The sequence below is a fragment of the Ovis canadensis genome, chromosome 11, assembly GCF_042477335.2.
Source record: "Ovis canadensis isolate MfBH-ARS-UI-01 breed Bighorn chromosome 11, ARS-UI_OviCan_v2, whole genome shotgun sequence".
Classification (NCBI taxonomy): Eukaryota; Metazoa; Chordata; class Mammalia; order Artiodactyla; family Bovidae; genus Ovis; species Ovis canadensis.
Window position 1 is genome coordinate 53776234 of NC_091255.1, and position 16407 is coordinate 53792640.

Here is a 16407-nt window from a genome sequence, read left to right on the forward strand (position 1 = left end):
CCCTTCCCCGAGCCAGACTCGTGGGCCGGGCGGGAGGGGCGCGTGATTGACAGGCTGAACTACAGACTCATCTCTTACCTTAGGCCGCGGGCTCTGATTGGCTGCTCGCTGACATCCTCAAACCCGGCTGCTCCGCGCTGGGCTCGGGAAGGGGGCAGCTGCGGGTGGAGGTGCGCTTCTGACAAGCCCGAAAGTCATTTCCAATCTCAAGTGGACTTTGTTCCAACTATTGGGGGCGTCTCTCCCCCTCTTCATGGTCGCGGGCAAACTTCCTCCTCGGCGCCGCTTCTAATGGAGCCCCACCTGCTCCGGCTGCTCCTCGGCCTCCTGCTCGGTGGCACCAGGGTCCTCGCCGGCTACCCAATTTGGTGGTAAGACTCGCCTCTTATCTGCCCGGGGCCCGATTTCTCCACGGAGCCCCAGGGAGGTGGGGGGGCGCCAGCCGGGGGTGGGCTGCGGCAGGGCTGGGGCTCCTTTCTTCTTACCTCCCTCCAGCTCCACACTCGCCCACCGCCCCCCCTCCCACCCCCGGATTTTCTGCTGGTGTCGCCTTTAGAATCCAACTCCTGGCTTCTCTGATAAGCACCATTTTCCTTGCTAGTCGCTGCAGAGGCTTGAGGACTTTCCCCATCTCAGAAGGTCTCTTATTCTTAGATCCTAACCCTCAACCCGTCCCAATCTGGGGGCCCCCTGAAGACCCTCCATTTGCTTGCAGTTGGGTTTCTGGAAATCCAGCGAGGTCCCTGGGGCGCAGCCACTCCTCTTCTCCATTTTGGGGTCTTCATGGGCAAAATCATCCTGTTCCTTCGTTGCCACCCCCATCTCCTCCGGCGCCTCCATCAAGAGATTTCCCCACAATAACCCCCCCTGTGCCTTCATATTTTAGACCCCAATGGCTTCAGGGATCCCCGGGGCAGGGTAATGGCGGGGGGTGGATTTCATCAGATTCTCCCCACTCTGCTCTAGATTAATCTTGAGCCTCAGAAGTGAATATGGTATGTGCTGATCCGAGATGCCATTGAATTCGGATTTAATTCATTTCTTGCTTGTCCATCCTGGCAAAAGCGGGGCTCCTTGAAAATGTAGTTGTTTGGGAGGGGGGTGGGTTTGTTCTTTGACCAAAAGCCCAATTCTCCATGTCAAATTCGTTCCTTTTGGAAAAACCAAGGACCGAAGAGAAAGGGAGAGAGGGAGAGGAGGATTCAGTCCCTGAGAAATGCGGATACAAAAGACATTTTTAGTAAATAAGGCTGGGAAACCAGGCGCGGTGTTTGGGGGTGGGGGTTGTGCCTGTATGGGGGAACTGGCCATGGAATAAACAGCCCTTTGGGAGCCCCAGTTCCAGAGAGTCCCCTTGTTTTCCAAGCGGCCTCATCGCTACCAGCAGGTCCCAGAGGCCAGAGGGGAAAGACACACTGAAACCAGCTCTCTAAATTACACCCCGCCTCTCCTCAGTCTCCAGCCCCCTGCATTCCGGAAAACTTTAATTAAAGAATCTTCCCCTCCTGGATGTAGGAGAGCCTCGGCCGGGGGTGGGGGGGTGGGGTGGGGTGGAAGGTGAGGAGGAAGAATTTGGGATCTGTGAGTGAGCAGAGGGTCTGTGACCCCAGGATGAAAGTCAGAGAGGCGTGCTACCAGCATGTCCCCTTTTCCCTTCTTAACCACCCCCTGCCCAGCCTGGGATAAGAGGAGCAGAGCCAGGAGATTTGGGGGTCACACCCTGAACCTGTCTCCAGCTGTTTGGGGTGGCAGCATTTGTGTCTGGGTGTTCAGGACGGCAGGATGGGAGTAGGAGCAGGGCATGGCCAAGGGGGCTGCTGAGAGTAGCTCCCAGGACAGACACCCAAGGGGAAATCTTTCTTCTGCCCAGCCAGTCCTTCCCATCTTGGTGGGCTGGCCCGAGGCCTCCTGAACATAAAGAAGTCCCCAGGGTGGTGGGGGCAGCCAGGAATTCCAGGTTGGGGGCTTTGCTGGTTGAGGGGAAGGCTGCTGCAGAAACCAGTCCTGCCTTACTGGCCCTTCCCGACCCTTTTCCGATCCTCTGGCCAAGGGGATGCTGTTCTCTGCTTTCCCAGGGACCTCGGGGTTGGTGGGGAAGGTGGAAAGAGAAGGCTTGGAGACTGATAGGCTGCAGAAACCAAGGGGGAAAGACCAGGTTCCCCTCTCCTATGAGCTGGACAAGAGCACTTTTGGGGGGCAGTGCTGGTAGGGAGTGGTGGGGGTCTGCTGTGTAGTGGTGTATTGGGGATCGTTCAGATGGGGACCACCCAATAGGAAGATGCTGGAAAAACCTGGAAAGCCAGGACATTGGCCCTAACATAATTGCTGGACACATGGCTTATTTGGGGTTGGGGATGGGGACAGAGGTGTTGCTTTGTCTGGGCAGAGAGGTGTGTGTGTGTGAGTATGTGTGTTTAGGTCTATGACCCTAAGGAGTGTCATCTGTACACTAGCGTCCCTCCGTTTGAAGGAGCATCCGTGCCTGCAAATGGGAGACTGTGGATGTGAACTTGTGTGAAATGTGCCTGGGGGAATCCATAGCCCAGGGTGTACTATGTCTTTGCATGCAAGTGTTGGCAAGCGGCTGATTCTGTGAAGTGTGTGTGTGAAAGAGAAAGTCTTGAAGTATCTGTGCCCGTGTAGAGGTCAGCACCGGTGTCTGCTGATGACACTGCATGACTGTATTCATGACTGGGCATGTGAGTGTTGTGTGTGTGTGTGCATGCATGTGTGTGTGCATGTGTGCACATGCCTTCATGACCGTGTAAGGGGAAAGCTCCACAGATGTCTTTGTGCATGGATATCAGTGCTCGTGGCCATGACCTGATTGTGAGTATGAGTGTGAGGGCTGTGTCCAGGTCTGCCCGTGACGCTGTCCTCAGGTGGCAGTGACTATGGTTGGGCCCGTGGTTATGGGTAGGTTTGCAGGGGTATGACCTGTGGATATGTTTGCAGTCATATGACCTGTAAGTGTGAATGACATTCTAAGCTTGGGGGCTTGGTGGGCATCCATGGTCCTGCAGGGATAGTCCTGCAGGAGACAAGGGTTTAGTGAGGAGGCTGAAAGGGGCTCAGGGACTTGGGATCTGGGGCTGGGCAGCATGGGCAAAGGGAGGTGCAGAGCCTTGCTTGGCACAAGCTCATCCTGTCTGCCCGAGGACTGTGTCACCAGCCCTCCCTTCTTACGCCGTTTGTCTTTGGTCTTGGAGCTAGGGCAGAGCGTGTCATGTTCTCAGGGCCGGAGCAGGGGGCCGAGGCTGGGACAGGGACAGTAGAGTAGACAGGCCTCAGATTCCTGTTTCTACTCTGCCCCCAGGGCAGCCAGATTCCAGTTCTCTAGCCCATCACAGCCTGCCCTCTTCAGCCCACCCAGCTCACACATTCCCTAGGAGGGACTTTAAAGGGAAACTTCAGCTGGGATTTCTGTCTGTGCCACCCATCAAGGATAGCACCCCACCCGCAGTGTTCCTCACTGTTCAGGCCCAAGCCTCCAGAAGGTAGACCAGAAGGCCGGGCAACAAGGAGGGGCATCAGATAGAGGATCATGAAAGGAAGAGATGTTCCAGGGCCTTGCAGCCAGGTAGTGGAAGAGTTGGGACAGGAAGCAGTGGCGGCGGCACTGATTTCTGTAATTCTTCTTGTCAGTCCCAGTTAGCGCCTGGTGGAGGAACTTGTCTTTCTTCTCCTTCTTGGGGGAAAAAATGAACAGTCTTATTAGAGCCCAGCCTTGTGCCTGCTGCATTCCAGAGGCTGAGGCCCTGATGGAAGGGGCCTATGCTGGGGGTCGGGAACCACCTCTGTGGGACACAACCCTCTGGGCCTCTGTTTCCTCACACAGGAATCACTAGCCTACCTCTGCTTCCCAGCTTGGGTGAAAATGTTCAGCAGAAGTCGAGGGCAGAGATCTGGAAAATAAGAACAGCTGAGCTCTCTCCACCATCCTGGGAGCCATTTCCTCTTTCGAGCACTTGCCCTAAGCCCTACCTCAGTTTCCCCATCTGTCAGATGTCCTGCTACCTCCCCCACCCACTCCCACCTCCACCCGCCTTTCAGAGGCTTGTGAACATGTTCAGTCAAACCCTGTGGGGGTCAGTGGGCGGGGCTCAGAGAGGCACCTGGAGACTGCGGGGGAGGAAGGCCCCGGGCCAGGTGTTAACACTTGTAACAGGCAGGAATTACAGCTGGCTGGGGCTGGGGCTGGCGAGGAGCTGAGCTGGCTGGAGGCTGTTGATCCCACAGACAGACGCACAGACAGACAGATGGGCAGATACCAGATCGGATGGCCAGGCTGTAACCGGGTGGTCTCCCTTCCAGGGCAGGCCTTACCCTTGGGGGAGGTGGTGGGAAATTAATCCGGGTCTCTTGGAAGTGAGTTCACCACCCTCCTGCCCACCCCACCCCCACTGTGGGCGGGGCTTGCTGTCGGAAGGGAGCAAAAGTGGTTGTTGATCTGTTTGTCTTCTGATGGCCCACATTTTGCTCGAAAAAATAAAGAAAAAAGGCCAACAACCATTGAAGCGGCAACAATTGCAAAACTCAGGTCAAATATTATTATAATGCTGGAGTAGGAAATGGCAACCCACCACAGGATTCTCGCCTGGAAAATTCCACGGACAGAGGAGACTGGTGGGCTTCAGTCCATGGGGTTGCAGAGGGTCGGCCACGACTGAGCACTGCACTGCACAAACAGGAGAATGGAGCTGAGTTATGTTCTCCGAAGAACCTTTTTTAATATATGGGGGTAGGTATGGGGGAGGGGTAGCAGTCAGGGAAAGTTCTCCCAGAATTTCAGAGTATTTTGTCAATATCTGTGGGGCCAAGAGGTGAGTGATGGGTGCATCTGGGCCCTGAGCATCACCCTCACCCCAGGTATCTGAGGGCCTCTCATTTGGGAAGGATCTGGAACACTTGCCTGGTGGGAAGAACTTTGGATGGAGGTCAAAAGAGGCAGGAGCTGGACTGAGGTGCCAAGTTCTCTAGCGGGCATGCTCCCTCCCTCCCTGCAGCTTTCCCAGTGGCGAACCCAGCTAGAATCTGCCACCACTCACACTGTCTGGCTTTGGGGTGCTTGCTCAATCGCTGGTTCAGAAACTGAGGTGGACAGCGAGGGCTCTAGGTGAAAATCCCCAAAGAACAGGCTTGGCCAAGCAAGCATCTCCCATCCTGCCCACTACAGAACTTAATGCTAATAAACATGGGTGGCGCTCAGGCAGAGGTGTTATGGATGCGAGGTAGGGGAAGGGAGCTCTGACCTGGAGGTTCTCTCTAGACTCTGAATAGATCTCTCCTGAGTCTGGGCAGGAGACAAGGAGCCTGGGGTTGGGGCAGGAAAGGCAGCTCTTCTCAGAGGAGGATATAGCTAACAGACACTTCCAGGGAGCGTGAGGGAAAAGGAAGACTTGTCTGGTCTCAGAATGTGGTCAGCCCAGAGGTTGAGGGGCATCTGGCCTTCTGGCCTTTTCCACTCATCCTGCCATGAGCCACAGAATCCTGGTAAAGCCACCAGGGAGGGAAAGGACATTCTCTACTCCCTATTCCTAATTAGGGAAGCTGCTGAGCCCAATTCCTTCCTGAAAGGTTAGTACCACCCTGATGCTACACCTCCCTATTCACATTACTGTGTGTCTGGAAGTGAGCAGAGCTTGAGTGCACAGACTAAGTCTGAGGGCAGAGTTTACCGCTGACAGGCTGTGTGACCTCGGATGAGTCCCTTTCCTTCTCTGTGTCTCCCTCTAGGCTTCATTTTTCTTAAGCAGCCTGAGGGATCTCTTCTGCCTCTTGGAGCCTGCAGGGCTATGACAGGAACCTGATTCACGGCTGTGAAGCAGGGAGCTCCAGGTGGCCCCAGTGCACTCCCCTGGGAGCCTGCCTCCCCCACCCCTCCTGGCCACCCGTGCAGACAGAGCCTCCCGTAGGCAGCCCAGCCCTTTCGTTCTGCAGCCCCATCTGACCTAACTCCCAAAGCTGCCAAGTCCACCTGCTTACACCTCCAAACCTCATTTTCCCTGGACACTCACATTCCTCTTGGAGCCTGACTGCCTGCATTCACATTCCTGTAGTAGTGGATGACCTACAGCAAGTTCACCTCTCCGAGCCTCAGTTTCCCCATCTGTAAAATGAGAACAGTGACTGTTCCTACCTCATAGGGCTGTTGTGAAGATTGAATAAGTGAATGCAGGTAGAGCTCTCTTTATAATGCCTAGCATACTTGAAGTGGCTAACTGCATGTTAGTTTTACCCTCGTCTGCAAGCTCTTTTGATCCCTTTAAGTCCTAGATCGAAACTTGCCTCTCCCAAGAAGTTTTCCCAGGTTGACCCTACCTGTGTGTGTATTTGTGTGTTACTCACTCATTCGTGTCCAACTGTTTGCCACCCCATGGACTGCAGCCCACCAGGCTCCTCTGTCCCTGGAATTCTTCAGGCAAGAATACTGGAGTGGGTTGCCATTCCCTTTTCCAGGAGATCTTCCCAACCCAGGGATCAAACCCGGGTCTCCTCCATTGCCGGCAGATTCTTTACCATCTGAGCCTGTTTTCTCTTTATCCTCAGAGCCAACTTGTCCCTTTAACTTGGTACTGGAGACCAGGAGCCTGAGGCTCTATACTTAACCTGAGGAAGCTAGGCTAGGCTAACCTAGGCTCTGCTGTTTGCCTGCCCAGGGAAGAGGGGGCAGAGAGGGCAGTGTGTTTTCCCCTAACCCTCCTCCTCCCGTCCCACAGTTCGCTGGACTCCTGAGCCACTGCCGCTTCCAGCTGCGACCTGGAGCCACCTTGGGCTGGACCAGGGAGGGGTGGGGGAGGCAGGTTCCCGGGCTGGCGAGGGTGGGTGTGGGGGGAGTGGCACTGGGGCTGCCTGGAGCAGCCTGAGGAGCAGTTACTCCTCCAGGAGCTGAGAGATGATTCAGAAGGTGATTTATAGACGGAAGGCAGAAAGCTTGGCTCCTGGCAGAGGCCTGCTGCTTAATTACATTCTTTGGGGGGTGGAGGTACGAGGGGGGCAGCAGCAGGGGAGCGCCTCCCACCCCCTCCCCCTCCAGGTCTTGTCCCTGTGGCTCCTGTTGCTGGAGAGGGAATTCCCTGTTCTCAGTGGGAGACTAGGACAGGGAGCAGGAAGAGTTCCTGAGAGAGGAGGGGTGGAGGAAAAGGGAAGAGTCCCATCTCCCGGGACTCCTGCAGGGGGGTCTGGGATGCAGAGGGGGCTGGGAAGCGGGACTGCCTCGGGAAGATCACTTGGTCTCCTCTCAGCTCCTGGGCAGCTGAATATAGCTAACCCACCTGAGCAGAGGGCTTCTAGAATCTTCCTGAGGCCGCAACCCTCTGCTTTCCCTCCAGGGGTCTATCCTACGGCCGCTTCTGGGTTCTTCCTTCACCTTAACTCCTTTTCCGTTGCTTGACTCTCAGTGGGTCGTGGGCTGGGAAGCTGGGGACCTGGCTCTGTACTCAGAGGTCGAGACCCACTTCTTTGCTATCAGGCAACCTGTGGTACGTGGCACAGCGGTTGCCTTAGATCCAGAAGGTTCTCCAGGCCGGGTCAGCCTTGTGTTGGAGGGAGAGAAACTTTCCTATCCTCACATTAAACTGATATCTTAGGGAGTCACTACAATTCAACTTGTTCAGTTGCTCAGTCATGTCCGACTCTTTGCGACCCCATGAACCACAGCACGCCAGGCTTCCCTGTCCTTCACTATCTCCCGGAGTTTGCTCAAATAATTCAGCTGCTAAAGTTAAAATCACTTCAGTGCTGTAGACAAGCAGCCTCTCATTTGGTCGGTTACTGGCTGTGGTGACGTCTGGACTCTTTCTATGAACGCTGACCCGTGCGGCAACCAGTCTGCGACACCTCTCCACTACTTAATTCCCATGCAGCCTTCTTCACAGCTTTGAAACCCCAAACTCTGCCTCTCCCTCTCGTTCTTGAGGCTAGCAAGGTGTGTCGGGGGCAGGGGGTAGGGGAGCGCGGGCTGATGGACTCTGTTTATCTGTTTGCAACTTGCCTTGCACAGCCGGGAGGAGTTGGCAGGGGTCAGGATGGGGACACTAGACAGCTCTCTGGTTCCCCCTGAGGCGGCCCTTCTCAAAATGGCCTCATTATGTGTGTGGAGTAAATTCCAGCAATGTCAGGCACACCCATACATCTAGGGGAAGTATGTTGGGAGACAAGATGGGGCAGTGTGGGGTGGTGGGAGGTTTCTGGGCAGGGAGTTAGGGGACCTGAGAGCTGGTTCTGCCACTGGTTGTGGTGTGACATTATGCAAATCCCTCTGCTGTTCTGGGCCCCAGCTGGACATGCTGCTGGCCTTGGACTGCTAGCTATTTGGACTATCTGTATCTGGTTGAGCGGATGGTGTCATTGAGAGGTGACCTCAGGGCAGGGTGGGGAGTGTTGAGCACAAAACTTTACACTCAAACAGCTGTGAGATCACACATGAGTCTCTAACCTCCCCCAGGCCTCGGTTTTCTCATCTGCAAAATGGGCGATGATAAGGAAGCCCTTTGCCCTGCCCACCTGCAGGGCTGTTAAGAGCTTCAGAAGGAAGGATTTTTACAAAAGTCCTTGAGAAGCAGAAAACCTATCATCGCTAGTCCTACAAGAGAAGAGGAGTAAGGATACAGTCCCTGGTCAAAGAGTGCTGATGATGGACCCACCAGGAGTCTCTGAGTCTTTGAGCTTAGAGATTTGGTATTTCCAGCAGAGGAGGAAGGAATGGAACCCAGACAGGGGGGGTTCTCAGCCCCTTCTTGTGGTGGTCTTAAGGTTCAGTGGGAAGCACCGAGGGGAGGGAGCAGAGGTTGGAGGTCAAGTGGCCACAGAGAATGCCCAGGTTCTCCCAAACTAGTGCAGAGATTGCAGACCTGACCTGAGGTCAGCCAGGCATGGGATTCCTCAGAAGGGACATGGTGGTGGAAGGTGGGAAGAGAGGCGAGGAGAGGGGAAGGGAAAAGGACCAAGAGCCAGAGGGCTCTTCTGAGGCCTGTGGTCATCAGGAAATCCTCCTCACCTGGATGGAGACTAGCACATGGGAGACAATTCACTCCAGCTAGGCTGGAAAAACAGGAAGGACCTGTGTGTGTGTGTGTGTGTGTGTGTGTGTGGTGTGTGGTGTGTGTGGTGTGTGTGTGTCTGTGTATGTATGTATGTGAGGGGGATGGGAGCAACAGGACCAAGCGCCCTGCCCCTGGGCACAGAGTCCCACTTATCTGCCAGAGCCAGCTGGGCCAGCGAGGAAAGCCAATCTCCGCGCAGGGCCCATTAGGAATGCAAATAGGGACTATGGCGGCGGGGGCGAGCCAGCATCTCACATCCTGTCCAGCTCCTCACCACGTATCTTCCTAACCTGGCTGGCTTTCTTTCTTTATTTCTTTGGCTGCACCACGCAACACATGAAATCCTAGTTCCCCGACCAGGGATCAAACCTGTGTCCTCTGCATAGGAAGATGCATTCTTATCCCGGACCACGAGGGAAGTGCCCCTAACCTGGCTCTCTGAGGCTGTCCCTCCCCTGCTCTAAAACCTCCCATGTCTCTGCACTTTTGTGGGCACAAAGGCACCACCACGTCAGGTGTACCTTTCATAAGCCCCCAGGAGTCCCTCTGTGCGTGTTCATGGAAACACTTTGCTATCTCCTCTCCCCACACTCAGCTGCTCAAATTCCATTTGGCCTTTGAGTGCGTGCTTGCTAAGTCAGTTTAGTCATGTCTGACTCTGCAACCCCCATGGACTAGAGCGCGTCAGGCTCCACTGTCCATTAAATTCTCCAGGCAAGAATATGGGAGTGGGTTGCCGTTTCCTTCGCCAGGGGATATTCCCAGCCCAGGGATCGAACCTGCGTCTCCTACATTGGCAGGCGGGTTCTTTACCACTAGCGCCTTTGAGACCCAGATCAAAATCCTCTCTGAGTCTGAGATTCCAGATCTACTGTCCAACAAGAAGAGAATATGTCATCCCTCCCTTCTCTTCTCATCGACTCCCCAGGACAGCTATGCCCTATTATTCCCAGCGCCCTTTCTCATGGGCATCTTCTACACTACACGTGTGTTATTGTAGACTACACATGTGTTATTATTTATTTACTTATTGGGATGTGCTAGGTCTTATTTGTAGTATGCGGGATCATTAGTTGCAGCATGCGAACTCTTAGGATCTAGTTCCCTGACCGGGGATCGAACCCAGGCCCCCTGCATTGGGAGCGCATGGTCTTAGCCACTAGACCACCAGAGAAGTCTTACACATGAGTTCTCGTCACCTTGTGCTTGCCTCCCCCAGTGCTGAGCATATAATGGGGGTCAGTAAACAAAAACATAACTCCATGCTATGTGTAATACACTCAGTAAATGCACGTGGGCAACAGAGGTTCCTAAGAGTGCCAGTTGTACACGTGAATCATGACAGTGTCATGAGCAGACCTAAGGAGCAGAATAAATTAAAACCTCATCCCTGGGTGTGGACCATGGCTCTGGGCACATTGTTCTGCTGACTTTGAAAGGTAGCAGAACCTGGGTCCCGTCGCTCAGCTTAGGCCCCAAGTGGTTAACAGCTCCAAGGTTCAAAGCACGACCAAGAGGATGCAGCCCCCCATCAGAGTGGGCTGCTGTCCCAGGGGTGAAGTGAGCCTCATCTCCATGGTCTCAGTTCCCCAGAGAATTTTTTCCATCCTGACTCCATTTGCAAATAATTCCTATTACTGTTTTATTTCTCAACAGGTCACATGATGCTTACGTGTCTGAGTCTTAGTTTAAAAACCTCACTTGGCGTGACCTGTTTGCCCATCAAGGAGCACGTCAGTATGTTTGGCAATGCTGTATATGTGCTGGTGTCTGTATACACATCATGAGTTAGAACGAAACTCCGTCCATTTTATAGATGAGGACTCAGGTCTTAAAGCCTGGGCTCTGAACTCAGCTCTGCTGGGGCCAGAGCTTTTCCCTCCCACTGCCATTCAGATGCAGAAGTAGAGTTCTGCGATTGCTACCGGGAGCAAGGATTTACTTTTTCGTATTCTAGCTTGGTCCTCAAAGGATGACTTTCAGTCAAGATTACATTTGACCTTCAGCTTGAAAGCTGCTGCCTTGGGTTTGTTAATACTATTTCTGAACCTCTGGGAGTCTTCTTTTTTATTTTATTTATTTTTGGCTGCACTGAGTCTTCATTGTTGAGTCTGGGCTTTCTCTAGTTGTAGTGAGTGGGGGCTACTCTCTAATTGTGGTGCTTCTTATTGAGGTGGCTTCTCTTATGGAACCCATGTCCCCTGCATTAGCGGGCAGATTCTTAACTGCTGGATCACCAGGGAAGTCCCTGGGAGGTTTCTTATTCGGGCACTTGTGCAAGTCACTGGCAAGCTTTCTACATGTACGAAGCTGGCAGAAGTGGCCCTGTGGCCATTTTGGTACGGGTGGAGGGAGGTGGCCTTGGGCAAGTCACTGCTTCCTGGGCTTCTGTTTTCTCACCTATTAAACTGGAAGGAGGTAGAGTCATGGCCTCTCACCTCTCACATTACTTTCAGCTGTAGAAGTTCTCATTCTTCTTAATCCCTTATGCTCCTTTGCATCCAATCCCATCACACATACTAGAAAACAATCAGAATCTTCTTTCTTTCCCAAACCAATTCTTATGTTCATGTTTCTGATACAGATGATTTTTTTACTTGACTTTTACAGTTCAATATTCACCTAGATTTTTCCCTGAGGAACTAGTATGATTTCTCCTTGTTGTTAAAGTATGTTTCCCTTTAAGTCCTGACTGTCAGAAAACTCAAACATGAACTCAGTCCTTGCACCTGCAGTGACCTCTGTTTGTCATCTTCTTCACCTTGATCCTGATTTTCTCTTTTCATTTTGTTACTCAATCCATGTGTTCTGTGTTACAAGCTCCTTGAGGACAGGCTCTGTCTCCCACATCACAGCCTTCTCTATGCTGGTCAAGTTCATAGTAGATGCTCAATAAATATTTGTTGTTGTTAGAATGAATATTTGCTGTCAGGCAATTCAAATCCTTCTGGAGGGACTTCCCTGGCAGTCGAGTGGTTAGGACTCCATGTTTCCCCTACAGTAGGCACGGGTTCAATGCTTGGTTGAAGGGAACTAAGATTCTCCGTGCCAAAAAACAAAAAAGCACAAATCCTTCTGGAAAGAGGTAAGGCAAACATAAATTTTAAAAATCTTTCTATATCATGGAGTTGGCCCTGACCAGATATTAATAGTTTTGGATTGCAAGAATTCTGATTAGCTTCTGTTTCTTTATCATCAGAATTTCCCCCCCAAGTCTACAAAAGCCTTGTCTTTGGGGAAGTCACCATCTATTCATTTCTGCAAGATCTGCTTCATTCTAAACTTGAAGTTGGTACATACTTGTTCTCTTCAGAAGCTCTTGTTTCTGGCCAACGATCGTGCTTTCCTCTTTCCCTGGCTCCTTTCACACCTGGTTTCTCCCAGCTTCCCTTCCACTCAAGCCAGCCAGTGCTACTGCGGCCATTCTGCAGGCGGCGGGGTGCCCTGGTAGCATCCTCCCTGCCTCTTCAGCTGGCCTGACTCCAAGCCCCAACCCCAGCCATCGCGAGAACTGCTGTCACTGTGGGCACAGGTGGGAAGGAAGAGGGAGGCTGGCCGAATGAACATCACGCTTGACAAACACCAGATCTCTTGCTGCCAGCCAGGCCCTTCCCAATAGCAAAGCCCTAGAGGGGTACTGGCTTGACCTGGGAGATGCTAAGCCCTCATCTGAAGGATGGAACCTCAACGAGGGACAGAGAATGGCTGGTGAGGGATGCCAAGCTGGCCTCACCCACCCACCAGCAAGGTGTTCTCTCGGCCTCTCACCTCCTCCCTGCTTCTGCATCTCTAGAGACCACCCTCCTCAGCCCCTGGACTTCAGGAAGGAGAATGTGTAACCACAGGCATGGTGGTCCTTCATCTTAACTGAAGCTTCTGCAGGAGAAATTCTGGAGCCTTCCTCAGCTATCAGTAAGGATGGAGTCTAAGACCTTGACACTGTCCTTGAAGCTAAAAGAGCCCCATGAGATTAGCATCTTCACCTCCACTTGAAAATTTTTTAAAAATATTTTGTTATTTATTTGGCTGCACTGGGTCTTAGTTGCATGTTGGCTCTTTGATCTTCGTCGCAGCATGTGGAATCCTTAGTTGCAACATATGAACTGTTAGTTGTGGCAAATGAATTCTTAGTTGCAGCATGTGGGATTTAGTTCCCTGACCAGGGATCAAACCCAGGCCCCCTGCTTTGGGAGTGTGGAGTCTTAGCCACTGGACCACCAGAGTGGTCCCTTCAGCCCCATTTTATCTGTGAGAAAACTGAGACTCACAGAGCCCATGCAAGAAGCTGGGAAGCCAATGGGGGAGGCAAGATTTACCAGCCAGCTAAGGAAACATGCCACGCACATGACTGCATCCTTATAACAGCCTCAGGAGGCAGATACTCTTATTATCTCCATTCTACAGATGAGGAAACTGAGGCCCCGAGGAAGCCACTCCGTTACCCAAGGCTACACAGCTGGCCAAGCCCAGAACTCCAACCATGACATAGACTGGCTGAATCCAGGCTTTACAGGCGGTAACACCACATCTTGACAGCCAGGAGCTGCCTCCTCAGGTCTGACTGCAGTCTTTCCTGACTTAGTTCAAGACTAGGTTCTCTCCTTTAGTTTTCTAGAATCATGAGCATCATGGTAACTTCAGCTTGACTCAAGCACGAGGGTGCATTGCTCAGTGAGTCTTCCCTCCCAGATGACCCAGTCTCCTGGATACCTTTAACCATCTTGTTCTCCTGATCTCTCTCCTGCTTCTCTACATCTTCTTGCAAGTTCTGTGACCCACAGCACTCTATGAGACCAGGGCAAAGGGATCCTGCCAGGCCCTTCATATTAGGGGGCTTCACTCTCGTCTCTTAAGGCTACACCCCTCCCTGCAGGGCCAGGTATCTGGGGTTCAAGGGGTCATACCCACAACACCTCACTCTTAGCCATGCTCTTGGTACTCAGAAATATACCCAAGGCACCTGGAAGTGCCTAGTTTCATTGTCTATCAATCTACTTCTGGGCTGGGCAGGCCTCAGCCTGGGGTTTGTCCCATCAGGGCAGCCATGCTGATGGGTGGGTGTGCCCTTAGGGACGAGAGGCGGTCAGTGGGAGGCCATTTGCAGGGCCTGTGGATGCAGCTTGGAGGTTCCAGGTCAGGGTGTCCAGTGTGGGTGGAGCAGGAATGAGCAAGTTGCCGGCTGCGGGCTGGGGACTGGCTCTCTCCATGTCACTTTCTCTTTTTTTTCTGTTTCCTTTAAAAAAAAAATTACTTTTTTGGAGGATAATTGCTTATAGTACTGTGTTGGTTTCTGCCATGCGTCAACATGAATCAGCCATAGGTATACACACATCCCTTCCCTCCTGGACCTCCCTCTCCCCTCCCACCCCATCCCATCCTCTAGATTGTCACAGAGCCCCGGGTTTGAGCTTCCATGTCACTTTCTAGCTCAGAATGCCATGGAGAACCTAGCCTTCCAAGTGGCGAATAAGGTATTTTATCAAGATGCTGCTTAAGTCACTTCAGTCGTGTCCGACTCTGTGCGACCCCATCGGTGGCAGCCCACCAGGCTCCCCCGCCCCTGGGATTCTCCAGGCAAGAACACTGGAGTGGGTTGCCATTTCCTTCTCCAATGCATGAAAGTGAAAGTGAAGTTGCTCAGTTGTGTCCGACAATTAGCGACCCCATGGACTGCAGCTCACCAGGCTCCTCCGTCCATGGGATTTTCCAGGGAAGAGTACTGGAGTGGGTTGCCATTGCCTTCTCCGATTTTACCAAGGTGATGAAATTTTTAAAGCTTATTATTGAAGTATATCTACCGAAAAGTACATGAATTATAAGTGTACAGCACACTGAGTGGATAGAATATATATTTTTATTGAATTATAATTAATTTACAATGTTGTATTGGTTTCAAGTATATAGCAAAGTGATTCAGTCATACATACATATATATTCTTTTCAGATTATTTTCTATTATAGGTTATCACAAGGTATTGAGTATAATTCCCTGTGCTATATAGTAGAACCTTATAGTTAACCTAATTCGTATACAGAAAATATATATTTTATTTAACAGTTTGTTAACCTGACATGAATCCTTTAAATACTGGGCACCTGGTAGATGAGACTTCATTTAATACTGTCATCCCAGACCCTGTAAGTGAACCAACCAGGCCTGGGGGCTTGGACAGGAAGTGGAGTCCCTCAGGGTGTGACTAGCACAGAATCTGGAAAAGCCTTGCTTTGTCCATCTTTGCATTATCTTATGTTCCTGGCTTGGTGGGTTGACATCCTTCTACTGGGTTGGCCAAAAAGTTTGTTCAGGTTTTTCCATAACATCTTACAGAAAAACCCAAACAAACGTTTTGGCCAATCCAATACATTGGAAGCACTTCTAGCTGGCTCACCATGTGCGGTCCCCTCTTACCTTCAAGTCCCTTTTGTTTCACTGAGACCTTGTCTCAGCCTCTCTTGGCTTCAAAGGCTTTTCCTTCATATTTGATTGGTTTTGTCATTTTTTTTCTTTTTTTAAAAAAAATATTTATTTTTAATTGATTGATGATTGGTTTACAATATTGGTTTGTTTTTGTCATACATCAGCATGAATTAACCAAGGTTAATTCATATGTCCTCCCTCTATGCCCTCCCTCTTGAATCTCCCACCTCTCACCCCTTCCCACACCTCTAGGTTATTACAGAGCCTCAGTTTGAGTTCCCTGAGTCCTATAGCCAGTTCCCATTGGCTAACTGTTTATATATGTTAGTGCGGTTTTGTCATTTTAAATGGCCCAACAGAAGAGCATTCAGCCAGCAGCTCTGACTGATGTTCTACTCTGTTTTTATTATATTTATTTTTTTTTACCTCTTTAAACTTTTTTAATTAAAAAATGTTTATTGAAATATAGTTGATTTTCAATGTTGGATTAGTCTCAGGTGGTGTTTCTGCCCTCTTTAGTATGGCTTGTAAAACCCAGAATGATTTAGCCTCTTTCTGATTCTCCACCCTAACTCACCTCCCACCCAAACATTTTCGCCCTATGACCTACTTTCAGCTGCACACATAAGAGTGTGAACTTTGGGTGATACAGTCCTGGACTCCAGATGATTCTGCCTTTAATATCCGGGTGACCTGAACCTGTCTGAACCTCAGCTTTTTCTCTGCAAAACGAAAAGGAAAGGATCAACGTGCGAGAGATTTCGAGGTGTCCATGCTTTGCCATCGGTGTTGCTTCGTCATCTGGGGTGTTCTTACATGACCTTGCGTCTCCTGGCCTGTGCTCTTTCCCCGCCTTCTTCAGAATGACTTCTGTGAACTCCTGTCCGTTCTTGGAAGCACAGTCCAGGCACCACCACCTCTCTGCTGCCTTCTTTCACACCCGAC

The 16407-nt window shown here is 51.5% G+C and overlaps 1 protein-coding gene across 1 annotated transcript in view; it reads left to right on the plus strand.

Annotated features, from left to right (window-relative positions):
- The first annotated feature begins 291 nt into the window (after positions 1–291).
- Positions 292–16407, plus strand: part of WNT3 (Wnt family member 3) — a 53407-nt gene continuing 37291 nt past the window's right edge. The window contains exon 1 of the mRNA XM_069542534.1: positions 292–371. Within this exon, the coding sequence (XP_069398635.1) occupies positions 292–371 (80 nt within the window). The remainder of the gene's footprint in view (positions 372–16407) is intronic.